The following is an 18,868-nucleotide window of genomic DNA, read 5'->3' as shown; positions in this document are numbered from 1 at the left end:
GGTAAGTGACCGCGGGAGGACGCTGGAGACCCCAGAGTCCCCGGCTCTGGAGTTTCAGTCCACCTTCTCTGCCTCCTCCCATCCACCCAAGAGGGAGACCCCACCTGGCCAGGCAGGGGTGATGCCCTCAGATATTGGCCCTGGGGGCGATCCGGGACACTTGGGGACACTTTCCTCTACCAGTGAGGGTCAGCTGCCGCGCCCTCCCACACCCTGGCCCCTGATCCAATCCCTACTCTGGCCATCAATGACCCGGATGGTCATGGCAACCTGGGAGCCCCTCTGGGCCCATGGCTGTCCATCAGGGTCTTCACCACAGCCTGCAGAAGGAGGAAGGTGGACCTGGAATCTGCTCAGCCGCAGCCCTGCCCCTGGTCCTCCCATGGGAGGGTCTCCCACCTCAGCGCCTCTTCTTGTCCCCAGAGCCACCTGGGTCTGCACCCCGTGAGCCCACTCACCACTGACAAGACCTGTGCCCTGGACCACCCCTCCTCCTGGTCCACCCCTCCTCCTGGTCCACCCCTCCTCCTGGACCACCCCTCCTCCTGGACCACCCTTCCCATGCAGCCACTGTCCCCACCCACATCCCTCCTGTCTCTAAATAAAGACCTTCTGCACCACTCTGGGCTTGGTCGAGTCTTTAGGGGCCTGGCGATGGCTCCCTGGGGGCCCTGCTAGGAGGGGGAGCCATGGGGGCAGCTGGGGAGACATTGGCGCCAATTGTGGTCAGACCCCAAGCACAAAGGGGTGCTGTCCTGAGATCCTCCTGATGAGCCACGGCCCTGAGTGGCTTGGGAAGGTGCCGGGCCCTGGGCAGGGGCACTGGGGAAGTCACTGGGGTGGGCAGGACTGGGGAGACATCTGTGTCAGGGCTGCAGAAGGTGCACAGGTCCCTGGCAGGGCTGCTGCCTCAGCGGGGGCTTCAAGGATCCTGCAGGAGCCAGACATGAAGCAGGCTGAGCCCAGGGGCAGGTGATGGGGACGGTGCCAGCACCTCCCTCGTCACCCCTCAGGCAGACGGAGCCAGGCACAGCCTCCCCTGGTCTGCACCCTCGCCCTGGCCCTCCCCGTGGTCTGTGCAGGCCCTGGTCTGTGGGAACACTGGGCCCACAGACGGTGGGGGACCACAGTGAGCCAGGAGATGATAAACGCAGCCCCAGTAACCACGGACCCGAGGGACCCGGCTTCCCAGAGAGCCAGCCCGCAGTGCCCACCTCTTCCTCTGAGGGGCCTTTGATGGCTCAGCCGCCTGACCATCAGCTCAGCGACCCAGCTACCTGAGTTCCACTCTGACCTGCCGTCCTCTCCCCCTCCCCTCTTGCCTCCACCTGGTTCTTGGTGGGGACTACTGGGTGGCCCTGCAACACAGTCCCAGCAGGTGCCAGGTAGAGCCCAATCAGCCTAGATGTGCAGAGGGCAGGGCCAGGCCTGACCCTGCAAAGATGGTGGGCATGAAGCCTCCCCGCTGAAGTCAGCTACAGAAGGGTTGGGACCGCGTGTGGACATGCAAGGAAACAGGAGGAAGAGCTTCACTGACCACAGTGGGAAAGGCTTTGGGAAGCGTCTAAGCAATGCAGGGCACGTCGGCTGAAAAGTAGAGACGTGACCATACGAATTGAAAATGCAGGTGTGGAGTCACAACGGGACCGAAGGCCCAGCAGGCTGCGAGGGGCCTGTCTCGGCCTCCCTGGGCCAGCCTCCCCATCCAGCCTCCCCCACCCCATCTGCCATGCTTGTCCATTTCCCGTGATGACTCCCTCGTGGCAGCCCAAGCTGGTCTGCAGGCCAGCCCAGTGCCCACAGCCCCCGTGGTGGGTGGTCCAAGGACAGAAGCCAGGCCAGTCACCCCTGGGCCCTGGAACTTCATCCAGAGCTGGGAGACACCGGTGCTGCCCAGGAGGATGCAGAGCCCCTGGCCATCACTCATCTCTCTCCACAGCCTCCTGCAGCCTCCCCAGGGCCACCTGTGCAGCTGCGCCTCCTCCTCCACCCCGTCCCACACCCCAGGCTCCTCTCTGCTCACGTCAGACAGAGCCTGTGCCCGTCCCTCTTGACCTCAGCACCCTCAGAGCCACCCAATACCCACAATATTTGAAGACAACTGTTACGATCAAGTCAGGAAACGTCACCCAAACCAAAGTGCGAGCAAGTGGCCCACTGAGTGGCTGAAAGCAAGAAGCCCCAGGGTGGGAGCGGGAGCGAGAGCCGGGAGCCCGTCCTCCCCCTTTCCATGGCGAAGGACAACCCAAGGCCTGAGATGCTGTGGCCACACGGGGCCCTCTAATGCTGTTGGCCCACCAGGCCTGGGGACAGAGGGCCTGGGAAGAGTCCCGGGACTCAGTCATTGCTACCCAAGGCCCTCTGTCTCCTCGTCCGTGAAACGCTGCGCGGTAGTGCAGGGAGCTCACGCCCATGCTCACAGGCGCACACACGCTCACACCTGTGCTGCATGTGGTGGCGCAGGCTGTCTGCGGCTGCGTCCGTCGGCACGTTCCTCACTGGCCCAGTGACCTGGGCGGTGCACTGCTCTGGCCCTAGACTGGGCACAAGTGACCTCATGGGCAGCATGGTGACACACCAGCCAGAATCCTCCTGAAGCGAAGGCAGGAACCTTCTGGGGGGCAGTGCCGTCCAGACGAATTCCACAACCACAGATGCCCCTCTGCTTCCCAGTGGTGAGTCTGAAGAGCCAAGCCAGAGGGCCCACTTCAGAGAGGTCCAGAAGACCTCCAAAGAATGGACTCCAGAACTCTGGCATGACCCCTCGACCCCTGGGGGTGGACACGTCCTGAGCTGAGGAGCAGCACGGCAGGGGCTTGGGGTCATGGAGGGCTCCGGGGCTTGGTGGTCGTGGCCACTCACTCAGGAAGCTCAGAAGCGCATAGTAGGGGCTATTCTGGAGGCTGGCCAGCACACGGGCCACAGATACGTGGCACACACATGCACACATAACACGCCCACACGCCCAGATACACATGCACACTGACATGAGTGAGGACTAGAAAGTCTGGTGGTCCATTTTCAGAACACAGCATTTGGCTCCAATGTAAAATGGCTGGGGGTGAAGGACAGGGGTGGTGGGAGGGCAGGATGGACATTACAGGCAGGTAACATGGAGGGTAAAGACTCCCAGCCCCTTGACAGACAGCTGAGGGAGGGGCCCCGACCAACAGAGATAACTGCAGACGTGCCAAAATGCACTCCACCCAAGGGGACTCCCCTGCCACAGAGAGCAGAGGGAGGTGGGGACAACTAAAGGGACATTTCTTTTCTTTTAAAAACATCTTTTAGTGGTCGATGGACCTTTTATTTTATTTATTTATTTATTTATAGGTGGTGCCCCAGTGCCTCACGCGTGCCAGGCAAGTGCTCCACCACTGAGCCCCAGCCCCAGCCCCAAGGGGACATTTCTTTAACAGCCCAACAGCAGACAGTGAAACCTGGTGCCCTTGGGAAGACGAAGCTCCCCACAGTCCTCAGCCAAGGGTGAGCGGGGTGGGGGGCGGGACCTTGCACTCTCGGGGGTGAAATGCTGGCTGTGAGTGCTCTGGGTGTGCCTGCTCCCGGCACCGTCTCACAAGACCGTCAACAGAGAGAAGCCTGGGTTTTCCCTCTTAGTCACAGGGTTTGCACAGGTGAGCGTGCTTCTCACACACATAAACACTCAGAGACACACGCAGGCACGGAGACACATGCAGACATACAAGGACACACACATGCACACAGACACAGGCACTACACATGGACACAGGCAGAGACACCCAGGCACAGCCGTACCCAAGCATGTGCACACTCACAGACACACCCACACATGGCACACACACATGACCATACACGGGCACAGGAGGAAGACGCTGCGGTCACACCTGGGTCAGGTCTGGGAGCAGAGGACAAGTGAGGGGCGTGGGCCAGAGAGCAGCAGGGCCTGTGGGGGCCTGTCCCTGAGCCTGGAGCAGGAAGGCCCTGCCTGGGGGAGGTGGGCTTGGAGGCCTTCCAGAGGCCGGGCCAGCAGGCTGATGGGGCAGGAGCAGGGGCAGGGGAGAGAGCCAGCCAGGTCTCCAGGGTGCTCAGGGGTGCAGGTGGGAGACGGAGTGCTGGAGGGAAACAGCACCTTGGCGCCCAGGGGCCGGGGCTGCAGGCGCCATGCGTAGCCAGGGAGGTGTTTGGGGAGGGGCTGGATGCTGAGCCTGGAGTTTAGAGTGGGACAATGGGGGGGGTTCAGAAACTGCTTTTGGTGGGAACTGAGGCCTGGGCCTGGGCAGAGACCCCGCGGAGCACATCAGGACCAGGCTGGCCAGGCTCCCAGGGAGGGAGGGCCCAGGAACCTGTCTGCCACCCCCTGGCTCCAATTCCCGGGTGACCACTTCCCTCTGATAACATTCTCCTCGGGACAGCCTTCCTCAGAATGGGTCACGTGAGTCAGTCCCACTGGCTAATCACACAGATTAGCTCCGTGCTGACCTTTCACCTCCATCCAAGCAAAACAGCGCCCGCGCCCTGTGGCCCAGGAGCCTCAGAGCAGGTGGGGCGGGCAGGGTCCTGCCTCCTGGGCGGCCTGGCAGGATAAATGGCGGCTGGGAGCAGGAGCACAGAGGTGACCTGGGGACCATGCGGCTGCTCCTGCTGACCGTGGGGCTGAGCCTGCTCTCTGTGGCGCGAGCCCAGGAGGAAGAGGAGGACAACGTGGTGGTCCCTGCTCACCCTCAGAAGGTAAGAGCCTGGCAGTGGGACCCGGTGTCTGAGGTCAGGCACGACCTGTCACAGTCCTGTTGACCAGAGCCATAGGTGAGGTCACCTAGCTCCTCACTGGAGAGGGCTGTCCGGCAGAGGATAGGGTGCCACGCTGTGCCCGCTGACCACTCCCTGTGGACGGTGCAGGGTCTCCTGCAGTGGATCAGCTCCTTCCTGCCCGAGTTCCACTGACACCGGGGTCTCCCAGCCTGCTTGTGTGGCACCAGGCGCTGCTCACGTCGCCCAAGACTTTGTTGCCGCTTCTCAAAGTCATTGTTGGGAGGACACTTGGCCTATTTCAAGCCTCCATGAATGTGAGGCCGTCTTGCCTGTGCTGTGTTTTACTTTAGGAGGCCACCACATTAACAGTGTGACATCTGATCACCACACGTTACCAACATAGGAATCCACATGGAACAACACGGTCCACGGAAGCCTTGGTGTGGCCCGGCCCTCATCACTGATCCTACCTCCTGGGGACTCCTGTTCCTCTTGTTGGGCTCATGCCACCTGGTCACATGACACTCTTAACACCCAGGCCATGAGCCAGGGTTCCTACACGTCCTCACCCACTGTGCCTCTACCCCTCCCTCCCTGGGAGCTGGTCAACTGCCATCACACTCTGTCCACCGGGGTCTGGGGAGTTGGCTCCTTCTCTTCCCCAGGGAACACCAGCGCCTGGGTCGCCCCTTTCCCCCACTGCAGGGAGCAGGGCTCCTCAGTCCTGTGGTCCTTCTCAGCCTCCGGGTCCATGGTGCCTCGCTTTGGCCTGGGAGACTCCTGAAGCCAGGAAAGTGAACCCGGAGCCCCAGAGAGGGGGCCGGAGCTGGTACTGGGAAACCGGGGGCTCGCGATGGGTCTACTCTGAGCTCCAGGGACGCTGTGCACTGTCACATGTGCATGTCATCGGGACAAAACTGCAGTTGGCCCTGGGGCAAGGGCTCAGCAGCAGTGATGGCTGGAGGGTAAGGGGCTCTCGGCGGTGGCTGGGAAGTGCAGGCTGGCCGCCTGGGCCTGATTTATACCCCACGTTGCTCAGTCATTCAGTAAGTGGATGGACGGAGGACGACTGTGTGGACAGACGTGTGGACCTAGGGATGAGGGGTGAGGAGGAGATGGCTGGTGGAGGGTGTGTGGACGGAAAGACGGATGGAGGGATGGGTAGACGGAGGAGCACGTAGATGGGTGGAGTGGTGGATAATGGCTAGTGGGTGGAAGAAGAGCTGACCGAATGGACGTGCAGTGAGACGTACAGATGGCAGGTGGCTTGAAGGAGGAATGGCGGGTGGTGGGCGGGTGGGTGGAGGTGGGTGGGTGACTGGTGGCTGGATGGGTGGATGGATGAGAGGATGAAGGACAGAGGGTGATAAGCGGTGGGTGTGGGCCTGGTGGAGGGCTGCTGCATGGCCAGGTGGAGGACGTCTGTAGCGGGGTTGACAAGATGCCTGTGGACACCTCTAAGCCGAGGGAGCTGCGTCCTCGGCTGTCGCCGGGAGCTCTGCTCATGTGCCCTTGCTCCCTCTCAGCTCCGGCCCCCTGGGCCCAACACGCAGCAGTCGGGGGCCTCTACCTTCCCCTCTGAGCGGCCCGCCAGCCCCTGCTCTGGGAGGAAGGGTAGTGACAGCTCCTGCGGGAATGTCACAGCAGTGGTGTCACTGGTGTCCTTTGCTGGCCACCTGGGAAGGCTGGGGCGGCTGGCTGGCCTTCTTTGCCCTAAGAGAAGAGAACCTCCTCTCCAGACCCTCCTGTTTGCCCCCTTCTCCCCCGTCTGGTCTCTTCCCCTGATTCAAGCCCAGCCCCCAGCTCATGCCGTGGGCTGTGGTCCGCTCAGGCGCTGGCAGTGTGGACGCCGCTCTGCTCGGCTCCTCCCTCCTTCCTCCTCCTCGCCCCCACCCCAGCACTGACCGCAGGCATCCCCCCACCAGCTCTTAGGAAAGTGGTATATAATCTGCTGGGCTGGGACCATCCCCATCCCCCGGGAGAAGCGCCAGGAGCCCCTGCCTCCCTTCCACTTTGTGGTGAGCCACAACGGGCAGCTGCAGTTCAGGATGCACATACGGTGAGTGGCCTCCCCTCCCCTCCCGAAGCCACCCCTTGCTAACTGGCCACTGGACTCAGGCTTCACCCCTGCCTGCGGCCTAGAGGTGGGCACAGCCCCGTGGGGTTGGTTTCAACTTCCGTCCTTAATGTGGTGGTCACCAAGAGGTGCTGCCGTGCTGGGAGGGTGTGGTGCAGGTGTGCGGAGGCCAGTCTCCTCAGACCTGGCAAAAGCCCAGCCCCGCAGGTGCCGGGGAGGCGGGGCTTAAGGCCTCCAGAAAGCTAGGAAGGGACCGCTGGAACCGACTTGGGGCTAGATGCTGCTGAGGCAGACAGGGAACTAGGAGGGTCTTCCCTGTAGGAGCCACGGCCAGCCCCATCCTCTCCCCCACTGCAGCCGCTGCAGTGGGAAGGACAGGAGAGGCTATGTCACACCCTGATGGCTCAGGGCCTGCTCAGGGTCCTGCTGAACCGCGTCCACAAGCCGAGCTCCCATCTAGCAGGCGCCCTTGGTGCAATTCTGAAAGTCCCCCACTGAGGGCTCCGGGGCAGGCAAGCTGGCCGTTGACCACCCATCACGTGTTGTCACATCCCACGAATAAACACTCAGGGTCACTCCAGGTGAACTGGCTGCCAGAAATAACCACACAGAGACGGAGAAACATCTTTTTCTTTGGGTCGTGTGACGGCTCCTCCAACCTTAGGAGTCTGTGGAAAGAGAGAGTGACCCCTTTTATTGGGGAGAAGCCATTCAAATGAGGCAAGGGGTCAGGGGTCAGGGGGTTGAGTCCAGCTTCCTGATGTCTGCTGTCAGCGGTTGACTGACACCTGGGGAGGCCACGCCCATCTCATGAGCTGTGTGGGGATCAAGGCGGGGCCAGTGAAAAGACAGACTGAGGCCCACCCAAACAGAGGGACCACGTGGGGTCTGCCCGCCCTGTGCGCTCAGTGCCCACGGTTCACCCCCAGCCCAGGGCAGGCTCCCCACACCTGCACTCTCGCATCGCTCAGGGCTGAGGGGCACTCGGTTCCTGTGTGGCAGCTCCCGACATCGTGTGGTGGTGGTGCACGCTGTCCGGGGCTGTGGAGGCACAACCCTCAGAGAGCTGGTCCCCCGCCCCGCGCTGCAGCCTGAGTCCTGGGGGAGGAGGGCTTGCACACAACCTGTGTAGGGGTGTGCAAGGGGCGTCCGGGGAGGCTGTGGGATCCACGTGTCCCCAAAGATGGTGGCAGCAGGATGGGAGCAGAGGTGAGCTGGGGCTAGAGCGACTGAAATGATACTTGGGTTTCAGCAAAGATAGGTCAGAGCCCTGGGCCAGGTCTTGGTGCCTCAGGGTGGGACTGAAAGAGACAGGCTGCAGCCACTTCCTGGGCCCGTGGAGCAGGACAGACATCCAGAGAATGAGTGGGGGTCTTTGGTGGCAAAGCCCCAGCTTGCCCCCGCCCTGGGCCTCTCCCTCACAGCCGCCTCTGTCTTCCAGGAAGCCGAGCAGGTGCCAGCTGCTCAAACTGCCCTTCTCCACGTCACAGACCCCTGGGAACTACACCACCTGTAAGTGGCCCCTGGTGGCCACGCGGGCCCTGGCACCTCCCCACAGGACGGCACAGCCTGGAGTCTGCCTGGGTCCCCCATGCCATCCACTCAGCTCTCACTGTCCCCTGGGAACCTGACTCCTGCCCTGGGGAGGGAGCGTTCCACCTTCAGTGCCCAGTCCCCAGCCATCCCAGATGGTCCCAAATGCTGGTCACATGCTCTGAGACTCTCCCCGTCCAAGGGCTAACTTCCCTGAATCTCCCAGATCCTGGATGCCTCCTGACGGCTGAGCTCCCTCCACACCTCCTCCAGGCATCGAGAAGGTGGGGCTGTGGCCTCCCTTGAGGTCCCAAACCCCACAGTCCAAGCCCTCCGTGACCAGTTTCCTTCCAGGGTGGAAACATCTGATCTTCATCTGGCTGCTCACGCCCAGGAGCTACGGGGTCGCCTACTTTGAAGACAAGATGAATAACCAGGAAATAAACATGATGATGCTCTTCAGTACGCACCCTGGGCAGGGCCAGCGGGAGCGTGCAGTGTTCATGCACCGTGTGTGCCTGCCTGTGTGCACCTGCAGGGCACATGCCTGTAGGCATGTAGAAGTCACATGTGTGTGCACATGTGTGAGCCTGTGTGTAAATGTACATGTATGAGTGTGTGCAGGGTGAACCTGCATTGTCCACTGCTCACGGTCACTTCCACACTGACCCGGCGCCATCTGTCTGACATTGCGTCCTCCTTCAGCCTTCCCCTCCTCAACCCTGGCCCACCCTACACAAGTGGCAATCTCATGTGGCTGTCCTTGGGACTCTGCCCCTGCACTCTGCTCCCTGCTGGCCCTGGGCAGGGGAAGACCCCGTGTGGGAGGACGGGGTACCCAGGTGTGAGACAGGGAGAAGCCAGAGCGGCGGGAGGGCTGCTTCCACTTTCAGATGCCGACTGAAGGTGGGGCAGATAGCGAGGCCCCTGCGCCCTCCAGGTGCCCGGAGCCGTCAGAGTCCACATGCAGGAGGGGTGCCCCCGGCCCCTGCCCCACCCCCTGTGGACGCCCCACCTTCCACGCCCACCCTCACCCCGCCTCCCTGCAGGCCGCACCCTGGATGAAGACCCGGGGGCCCTGAGCCTGTTCCAGGAGTTTGTGAAGAGGAAAGGCCTGAACGAGACAGAGATCACCGCCCCTCCGCAGGCTGGTAACCAGGGCTCTCCCTCTGGCTCCTCCCTTCACCGCGGTCTCCACTCTCCTGGGAGGGGCCTTTGGGTCTCCTTCCTCCTGTGAGGTGGTGACCACCCGTCCCTGTCCCTTGTCTCTCTCTGGGTCTGCAGAAGCCTGTGAGTTGCCCAGAGAGTCCTAGAGCAGCAGGGGGCTGAGAGCACCCAGGAGGGGCCTGGGGAGCCGGGCAGAACTCCCAAGGTGGAAGACCTGCTCAGCCAGGGCCCTGCACCTGCCCTGAGGTCACCCTCACTGTCTTAATCAGTAAAAGCGATTCTTCCCAGGCGAGAGGTGGTCTGGCTGAGCCAGCCTCATTTCTATCCAAGCCTCCCTGCCCAGTGAGACTCCCCCGGCCTGTCTCTGCCCTCTCTGGATGTGTGCAGAGTCAGGTCCAGCGCAGACTGCCCCTGGTGGGCACTGAGACTGCCCCTGGCGGGCACTGTCCCCTGGGAATCTGGCTCTATGCAGGGGTCTGCCCAAGCAGAGCTGGCCTGGAGGTCAGGAGCCCCACACTGGCCGAGGCACATCCCGTCCCCTCTCAGACCACTGGCCTCCCCCTGGCCGGTCACTCCTCTACCATCTCATGTGTTCACCACACAGGACTCCACCCAAACACCATTGCAATGGCTTTGCCTTCTCTTGACTCTTCTGTATGAGGCTCGAGGTTTCTGGATTATCCCAAGGTCTTTTTCCTTACTGGTTTTCTTCTTATTTGTAGTAGCTCATAATTGAATTTGTCTCTGCAGTTACAGACCCATAGGTATGAATTACACATTGATCTGCTCTTTGTTACCACGATGGAATACCTGAGGCTGTGTGCTTGATAAAGGAAAAAGGTTTGCCCAGCTCACAGTTGTTTGTTCAAGGGCCTGGTGACTGTCAGCGCGGCTCTGGTGAAGGCCTCTGGTGGGGGTGTATGTGAGAGAGACATCCCATCGTCACACAGGAAGCCAGGGAGCAATCCGGGATTCAGGCTCACTTTATTTCTATACTGGGAATTGAACCCAGGCCCTCTTGCGAGCCGAGTATTAGCTCACCCTGTAACAACAGCTCTCAAGAGAGCTCAGGGGCCCACACGAGCTATTCGCCCTCCTGGGGGGTCTTCAGTGACCTAGGAACCTGCCCTGGCCCCTCTCCTCCCAACGTGGCTGCACTGAGGACCAAGTTCCCACACCTGAACCCGTGGGGGCCACGCCTTGCCCACACCTTGGCCACAGTGAGCACTCCACCCCCTTCCCAGCTTGCATTCTGAGAGCTGGTCACTAGTCCCTGTCCCCATAGGGCCAGTGGGGGGCGGGATTCACCTCAGGCTGGTGGTGAGGCTGGCAGTGGGCAGGAAGGAAACCGGAGGCCCAAGATGTCTATGAAAAGCGGCACTGAGCTCCTTACAAGGGGGACGGGGACCCCAGCTCTGGAGGCCACTCTTCGTTGGAGCAAAGGGCTCCTGACATGGAGTTGCAGGTCACCCCTGTCCGTCTCCTCTGCCTCTGAGGAGGGCTGACTCTTGGCATTGCGGGGAGGACTCGGGGAGGGGCCGGATGGGAGGTGCCCCCTGGCCACCAGCTCTGGACCCAGGAGCCGGTGGCCTCCTCCAGCTGGCTCAGGAGCCCCTGTGACAGTCTCCAGGGCAGGTTTCATGGGATGGTACATGTGCACTTGCGCTGGAGGACCAGGCGCTGTCCCAGGGTGGCGCTCTCACCGCCCAGCTGCCGGGTCCTGCCCCGCGACAGCTTTTCCTGAGGGGACCACTCCTCCGGCCTCCCCTGGACGTGGGCGTAGGAAACCACCCTGAGTTCTCCCACGTGGGGAGTGTCGTCGTCTTTCCATAAAATTCAAATGAATACGCAGAACACAGAAGAGAACCCTTATACCTGGGGGAGGAGGGTCACCCCATGGACCCCTCTGGTTAACAAAGGACGCCCTGCCCATCTGTCAGCAGCTACCTCAGTAAAATCTGCCTGCCCCACAGGGGGCAGCAGTGCCTCCTGAGGACACTCAGCCCTGCCAAGCACTCCGGGCACCGGGTGCCCACCCCTGTGATGGTGCCCTTGCCCACACCACCCTGCCACTCTGGGTCCCTGTGGGACCCAGCGTCCTCCCTAGTGAGGAGCAGACAGTGGTATTCTGGGACAATGTCCACCAGACCTAGGGCTGGCATGCAGTCCTCCTGCCCTTTGGCTGATGTACAGGGCTGTCCCCTCCTAGGCAGAGCTGTCCTCAGTGCTGGCCTCTGACCCGTCCAAGAGATAGAGCCAGGAAGTGCTGCGGACACTGGTCGCCAGCCTGACCTAAGCCCCAGGCCCTTCCCACCATGGCCCTAACAGGGACTGTCCAGCCCCAGGGGACACAGAGCAGTCTCCTGTAACCTTGGAGGAAGAACCCAGGGTCAGAGGAGAGGTCACTGGGGGTCATCGAATCTCAACACCAGACCAAGGCTGAGGACTCTGCCCTCCTCCTACACAAAGGCCCCGAGCCCGTGGCATGGAACGGAGAGCTGTCCTCTGGGGTGAGGACAGAGCAGCGCATGGCCCCTCAGTTGGCAAGAACATGGAACTCTGTGGTCATGGCGGACAGAGACCCCTCGATTGAGAACGTCCTTCCAAGAATGTGCATCAGGGTGCTGGGGCCCAGCCCCCAGGGCAGCCTGGAGATGGTCCTGAACACAGTGGGCTCTTGCTGGGCTGGGTGACCCTGAGCGGCTCAGCCTCTGGGCCTGGCTCCAGGATGGGGCAGAGGTCTGGCCTGCCAGTACCTGGGTGTGTCCCAAGTCCCTGGTGCCCAAGGGAAATGGCACCCAAGGGGTCATGGCTGGGGGTCCTCCCGACTGTGGGTGGGTGGGTGTGGGGGTCCGTGCCCACTCTGTCCTGGGCCCAGGAGTCCCTTCCCCAGGAGACCAGGAGTCCTGTGGAGGATGGAGCAGGGCTGAGGGGCAGCCACTGTCACCGGGGGGGGGGGGGGGGCTGGGTGTCACAGCAGAAGCTAGTGGGAGAGGTGACGGTGGTGACAGGGGTCTGTGGGACTGGGACAGGGGGAAGACCCGCTCCTGGGGGTGAGGCAGGTGTGCATGGGGCCGGCTGAGGACACAGTCACAGGCCACCACAGGACAGTGACCTTCCTTGTGCTGGCCCTCTCACCCCATGAGAAGCTGGTATGTGTGCAAGGGCCCTCAGGCTGCAGAGAGCAAGGCAAGGTGGCCTGCTCCTCATCACCGTGGCCGGGCCACAGGGCGTTCCCAGGTCCCCATGTGGACCACCCACTGTCCAGGCAGGGGGCTGAGGGTGGGCAGCAGGCACAGACCACCTGTGAGCCTGCACCTCACTGACCTGCCACCCTAGGGCGCCCAGCCTCCTTCTCCAGAGCACTGCCCAGCAGCCCTGCAGCCCGGAGCCCTCTCCCCGCAGGCCCCAGGCCCAGCCCTGACCCCGCCCCACAGACAGGACCATGAAGGCCAAGGTCGTGGAGGAGTTCCACAGAGTGCTCCAGACACTGTCCCAGCCCATGGGGTCTTCCTGGACTGTCCCAGGGGGAGGTAGACCCAGGCCACCCCAGCTCTGGGTGCAGCCCTCTGCCCCTCAGCAGGAAGCCAGGGCACCCGAGTCCACTGCTGGTCCCCCAGGAGTAGGGCAGCACCCTCTGTCCTGCGGGCCCTCCCCAGTCCTGCCGGCCTCCCAGGTGGGGTGGGTGGGTGCAGGACTCCCCCAGGGGTGCCGCCTCCCTCCCCTGAGCCCCAGATCCTCCCCCGGGCTGCTGAGTCCCCACCACGTCTCTTGTCCCCTGACGCCCTGTTGCCCTTCCTCTGCAGAGCAGTGCTGCGTCTGGGGAGCTCCTGTGGGTCCTGCCCCCAGGGCCTGGCACGCCCACCTGGGTCCCCAGGCAGGTGGCCCTGCAGGATGGGCAGGATCCTGGGGTTGGTCTTACCATCATGGAGGTCAGGCTGGATGCAGTCAGTGTCCAGGGGCCAGCACGATGTGTCCCACTGCCCTGCTGTGGGGTCCCGTGCTTCCTCCTGGGCTCAGGGCCTGGTGTGGAGGTGAGAGGCTGGGGGCGGGGGGCTCCTGCTCACAGGGATGGAACAGGAAGCCAGGATAGGGACTGTCATAACCACAGCACCAAGGGGGTGTCCGCAGCCCCACCCCAGTGTCCTCAACATGCAGATCTTCCTTTGTCTACTTACGTTACCTTTAAACCAAAATCCTTGGCCTCCTCCACGGGTCAAGCTGACCCCTGCCCTCCTGTGCCTCCAGAGAGGCCTCCTCCTGTCCTTCCCAGGGGTGTTGACGAGCTGAGGAGGTAGCCACCTGTGTGCTCTGCGTCCTCTGCGGAGCCTGCTCTCTGACTGAGGGTGCAGGTGCCGGCACCAGCCACTGGGACTCGCGCAGACCCACAGGCGCTACTGAGAAACGGATGTGACTCCATTTTTGAGAAACCAGCTTCTACCTCAAGGCCTGTCCTAAGGAAGGGGGTGTGACCCTTGTCTTGGGAAAAACCCCCAGAGTACTCCTAAGCACACACCCACCCTGCTGAGTTGTTTGTCTGCACATAACAGGAGAGGTCTGTGGCACCAGGTGTCCCCGACTCTGTCAGGCTAGGTGAAGACCCAAAGCAGCCCCCTAGCAACCTCTAATCAGCATGAGACAGGGAAATACCTGGGAAGCCAGATGACCCCCCAGTAGTTTATGGTGGTTGATAACATGTTGGGAAACCAGGTCGTTCAGCACGAACACCCCTCGTGGCCTAAACCAATCAGTTCAAAGGAACCCCCTCTTGTACTAGCCAATCACCCCTACCCAACTTGTTCCCGCCAGTGAATGAGCTAATCAATGTTGTTTGACTTTCCCGCAGTGTGGAATGATTTGCTGTGTGATGTTGTGACGCATACAGTATCCCCCCAAAACCTATAAAATCTCACTGAACAAAGGACCGGGACTCACTCCCTGGGACCGCTGCGTCGGGAACGGTTGTGAGTCCAGGCTCGAGCTTGCAATAAAGACTCTTGTGTGATGGCATCGGATTCGGCTCCTGGAGGTCTACTGGGGTCCCAGGAATCTGGCATTACACTACTGCTGGGGAAAGGCCTCAGCTCATCACCTACAGAAGAAGAACGTCCATTTCCACAAAAAATTGTGAAAAATCTAGAAAAGTGAATACAGAACATGGTCTCAGAATGCAGGAGCCGGAGGGAGCGCAGGGCCCTTGGTGCAAGAGCAGAGCAGGTGGGAGAGAAGCGTAGAAGGGAGGGGAAGAGAGAGAAAACAGCAAGGAATTAGGAAATCCAGAGACGCCAACTAGAAATGTCTGCACCTCTGCCCCAGACAGGAGTGAGGAAGGTGGGGATTCAGCCCACCTGTCAGAAGCTACCAGAAAAAATTCCCCAAACCAAATTCCAGAAACCACCAATGACACAGATTGGGAGAGAGTTAATTAAAAGAGTCACAGGGATTATACTTTCACAATATATTCTAACCTTTTTTTTTTTTTTGGAGCAGGGGGTGTGCTAGAGATTGAACCCAGGGTGCTTTACCATTGAGCCACATCCCCAGCCCTTTGTATCTTTTTTATTTTAAGACAGGGCCTCCTCAAGTTGCTTAGGGTCTTGCTAAGTTGCTGAGGCTGGCCTTCAACTTATAATCCTCCTGTCTCAGCCTCCCAGGTGCCTGGGATATGCTAACATTTAATATTTCCAGATGGACGGCTTTGAAGCCAAATGTAATTGCCCGTGAAGATCAGGAAAGACTGTAAAAATGCAAGCAGGGCCCTCACAGGGCAGATGGCAGCCACATGCATAGAGCCTGGCCCGCATCCAGGTGCTAGGGAGGTGGCTGGTCTCCTGCTCCTGTAGGGAACCATGAACCCGGACACTTGCTTGGTTCCAGGCACGGCCTCCCAGCTCCTCAGCACTGGGAAAACACCTCCATCCCAACCTGCAGACACAGCACAGTGAAGGAGGGCCAGGCCACAGACCCTTAGAGCTAAGGCACCAAGGGACATCCCAGTGCCTCACAGAACAGCCTGACAGAGGCCATTACTGTCCTCACGGCCAGGCGGTAGCCCGTGCCTGGACCAGCACTTGGGCCCAAGGACCACACTTGGGTGTGGCGCCTCCTGCCTCCACCCCAAGCTGCCCTACACCCCACAGCACTGTCCCCAGAGCCCAGCAGATGGGCCATAAGAGGAGGTCCAGAGGCACCGAGCCGTAGCAAGGGATCCGAAGAAGAGCAGATTCCTCTGTCGACGGGGTTAGCGGAGGCAGCAGGCTCTCCCTGAGCCCCCTCTGGGGGCAGCCGGGCTGGCATTGCACGGGCTGCCAGGTGGGAGCCACAGGCAGAGGTGCCCGCCAAGGGCGTGGAAGTAAAAACCCACAGGAGACCAGAGGCAGGCACAGAGGCACAGAATGCACACTGCCTACCAACTGCTTCCTGCTGAAACTTGGAGCTGATTGATATTTCATAGCCCTGAAATAAAGAGTTAAAATAAAACAGAAAGGACCGCGAGCCCCACCGTCCACAACAAGAGAAGCAGGTGAACCTGAACCCGTGAAACTGACGACTTCAGAAGGAAACAGGCCCCCCACCCCACCCCCCGCCACGCTCCATGGCTGCGGGGCGCGTCACTTCCAGTACTGGGTGGTCAACACCGTGGCAGGGACATCCTCATGATGTGGCACTTGGCAGAGGCCCCATCAGCCTTCCGTGTGAACCACCTGGTGCCACCAGGCCCCCCTTTGCAGTGCCCCTGCTGACTGGCCCTTCAACCTGGCAGGACGCCTGGTGGCCCAGGGCAAAGGAAACTGAAGGCAACCTTCTGTGCCCAGCAGGAGGCCCCCTGGTGGACAGCCCAGCAGGTGCCCTGGGAGGACGGGCTGAAGGGCTCACTGCCAGGGCAGGGACACGGGTCTCACGTCGTCACGGGGAGAAGAAGGAAAGGCCAGGGACACAAGAGAGCCAAAGCCATCCCGGGGGCCTGGAGGTGGCAGGGAGCGGCGCCCTCCTGAGCTGTGGCGTGTCCAGAGGGGTCGCAGCACCTGCCAGTTTCCAAGGACAAAGCTGAGGGGTCCCATCAGTCATTTTGAATCAACCACCGTGGGCACCACGGCTGACATCGGGTGGCCTCAGTCCGAGACTGGGGGCCTCAAGCGCGGGTGGCCTGCTCCAGAAAGGTCTGCGTCTTGTCCAGAAGATTTCCATGACCTTATTCACATCTACCGCCTCACCCTGGGGTGCACCTTCTCTCCCCGATGGTGGCCATTTGTGTCCCCACCTGGCTTTCCGGTTAGTCCTGCTAGAGAGCTACCCACTGTTGATCTCACCATGGGGCCAGCGTCTGGCTCCTGCGTCCTGCAGTGTTTCCTGGCTCCTGCCCACCCCCCCCCCCCCCCCCCCCCCGGGCTGTCAGGTGGCTGTTTTCCTCCTGCTTGCTTACGTTCCAGTCGTCGCTCCAGGTCCGCCTTACGCAGCTGCGGGCTTGGCTGCTGGAGCGAGGCTGGGTGTTGCGTCATGCAAGCGCTCCGAGCTTCAGAGCTCCCTCCAACACTGCGTTGGCTTCAGCCTGCGTGGTTCAGTAGATTTCGTCCTCATTTTTATTCATTTAAAACTATTTTTGAATTTCCCTTGTGAAGTTCACTCATTGTTTTTTTTTAAATATCTTCATTTTTTATTGATCAACTTTATGTGATCCTGAGGTTCGAACCCAGTGCCTCACACACCCCAGGCACGTGCTCTCCCCCTGAGCCACAGCCACAGCCCCCACTCCTTGGCTCTCAGGTGTGATGGCTTGATCCCCAGCTCTTCCCTGTCTCTTTGTATGGATGTCTATTCCAGCTCTGCGGTGAGGTGGGCCTGCTGTATGGTCCAGGGTGTGGGCCACGTCTCTCTGACCGCTCGTTCTGCGTGAGACCAATGTCAGGCACATCGGCTGTGCTAGTCTGTCCACTTCCCTTCATGCCAGGAGGAGACCTGGGCTCTCCACCCCGTGCTGCGAGGTGACACCTGCGTCACTCCATGTATCCTCACCTCCGTTATCTGTTGCCCACGTGGATTCTCTTTTTTTAAATATTTTTTTAAGTTGTAGTTGGACACAATATCTTTATTTTATTTATTTATTTTTATGTGGTACCAGGGACCCAACCCAGGGGTCCAAACCCAGGGGTCCCAACCCAGGGGTCCCAACCCAGGGCCTCGCCAGTGCTAGGCGAGCGCTCCATCGCGGAGCCACCACCCAGCCCACGTGTGGATTCTCTTGATGAACCTCTCTATCCTTTTTCTTGGAGCCATATTTTTACTGGTGTGTGACAGTGGCACACAGTGGTGGATCTGTGTCACACACTCATGCACACACACAGCAGAACAACATGATTTGGTCAGTGTCCTCCCCAGTGTGTCCCCTCCCTCGCCGCCTTCCTCCCACGTCCCTCTCTCTTCTCCCAATTCCTGGGTTTCCATGAGAGTCACCTACACCTTTCTTCTCCTCTTTCCCCTCGAGTTTCCACAAATGAGAGAAAGCACGTGACCTTGACCTTCTGAGTTTGGCTTATTTTGCGTGACCTAATGTTCTCAAGTTCCATTTTCCTGCCACTGACATAATTCTGTTTCTATTGGGGGGGGGGGGCTGAGTAAAGCTCCCGTGTGTACATACACATTCTCTTTGTCCGTCCACCCACCGAGGACACTGCGGCCGGCTCCATGGTTTGCCGCTGTGAACCCGGGTGTGCATGGACCACGGAGCATCATGACTTCGATTCTTCAGGACAAATACTGAGGAGTGTCACAGCTGGGTCACATGGTGGTCCATGCCTCGTCTTCTGAGGACCTCCACATGGTTTCCACAGTGGCTGCCCTAACTTAAATCCCACCAACAGGGTGAAAGTTCCCTTCCCCCCACCTCCTCTCCACCTCTCCACCTGTCCACATTCACTGCTCTTTGCATTCTTGATGACGACCATTCTGACTGCAGTGAGATGCAATCTCAGTGTAGCTTTGATTCACATTTCCCTAATTGCTAATGATTTCGAACATTTTTTTAAAAAATTGTTTTTATATATTTTTAGTTGTTGATGGACCTTTATTTTTAGGTGGTGCTGAGAATCACACCCAGCACCTCACACGTGGAAGCAAGCTCTCCACCACTGAGCCCCGGCCCAGCCCTGAACGTTTTTCATATATTTGTTGGCCATTGGATTTCTTCTTTTGAGAGTTTCTGTTTGATTTGTTTGTCTCTTCATTAATTGGGTTATTTGGGGGTTTGGGTTTAAAGTTTTTTGAGTTCTTTAATATGAATATTAGTCCTCTGTCAGAAGAGCAGCTAACAAAGATTTTCTCCCATTCTGTGGGTTCTCTCTTCACGTTCCTGTTTCCTTGGCT

The 18,868-nt window shown here is 60.1% G+C and overlaps 1 protein-coding gene across 1 annotated transcript; it reads left to right on the top strand.

The window, feature by feature from the left end:
- Window positions 1–4,484: 4,484 nt before the first annotated feature.
- Window positions 4,485–10,364, top strand: LOC124107400 (major allergen Can f 1-like). The gene is made up of 6 exons (XM_046465341.1): window positions 4,485–4,710; window positions 6,657–6,790; window positions 8,250–8,320; window positions 8,696–8,803; window positions 9,391–9,492; window positions 9,626–10,364. The coding sequence occupies exons 1-6, from the start codon at window positions 4,609–4,611 to the stop codon at window positions 9,652–9,654; spliced, it is 546 nt and encodes a 181-aa protein (XP_046321297.1). The 5' UTR covers window positions 4,485–4,608; the 3' UTR covers window positions 9,655–10,364.
- The last annotated feature ends 8,504 nt before the right edge of the window (window positions 10,365–18,868 follow it).

This window comes from Marmota monax, unplaced genomic scaffold (assembly GCF_021218885.2).
Source record: "Marmota monax isolate L192 unplaced genomic scaffold, Marmota_monax_Labrador192_F-V1.1 WCK01_AAM20220418_F8-fsc00167, whole genome shotgun sequence".
NCBI lineage: Eukaryota > Metazoa > Chordata > Mammalia > Rodentia > Sciuridae > Marmota > Marmota monax.
The sequence above is the reverse complement of the archived record's forward strand: the minus strand, read 5'-3'. Positions and strand labels throughout refer to the sequence as shown.

Excerpts from the sequence above, each read along its gene's own strand:
- LOC124107400 (XM_046465341.1), top strand. The coding sequence starts at position 4,609 with ATGCGGCTGCTCCTGCTGACCGTGGGGCTGAGCCTGCTCTCTGTGGCG. Across the intron at positions 8,321-8,695 it reads CCCTGGGAACTACACCACCT|GGTGGAAACATCTGATCTTC; the intron begins GTAAGTGGCCCC and ends GTTTCCTTCCAG. Across the intron at positions 9,493-9,625 it reads CACCGCCCCTCCGCAGGCTG|AAGCCTGTGAGTTGCCCAGA; the intron begins GTAACCAGGGCT and ends CTGGGTCTGCAG.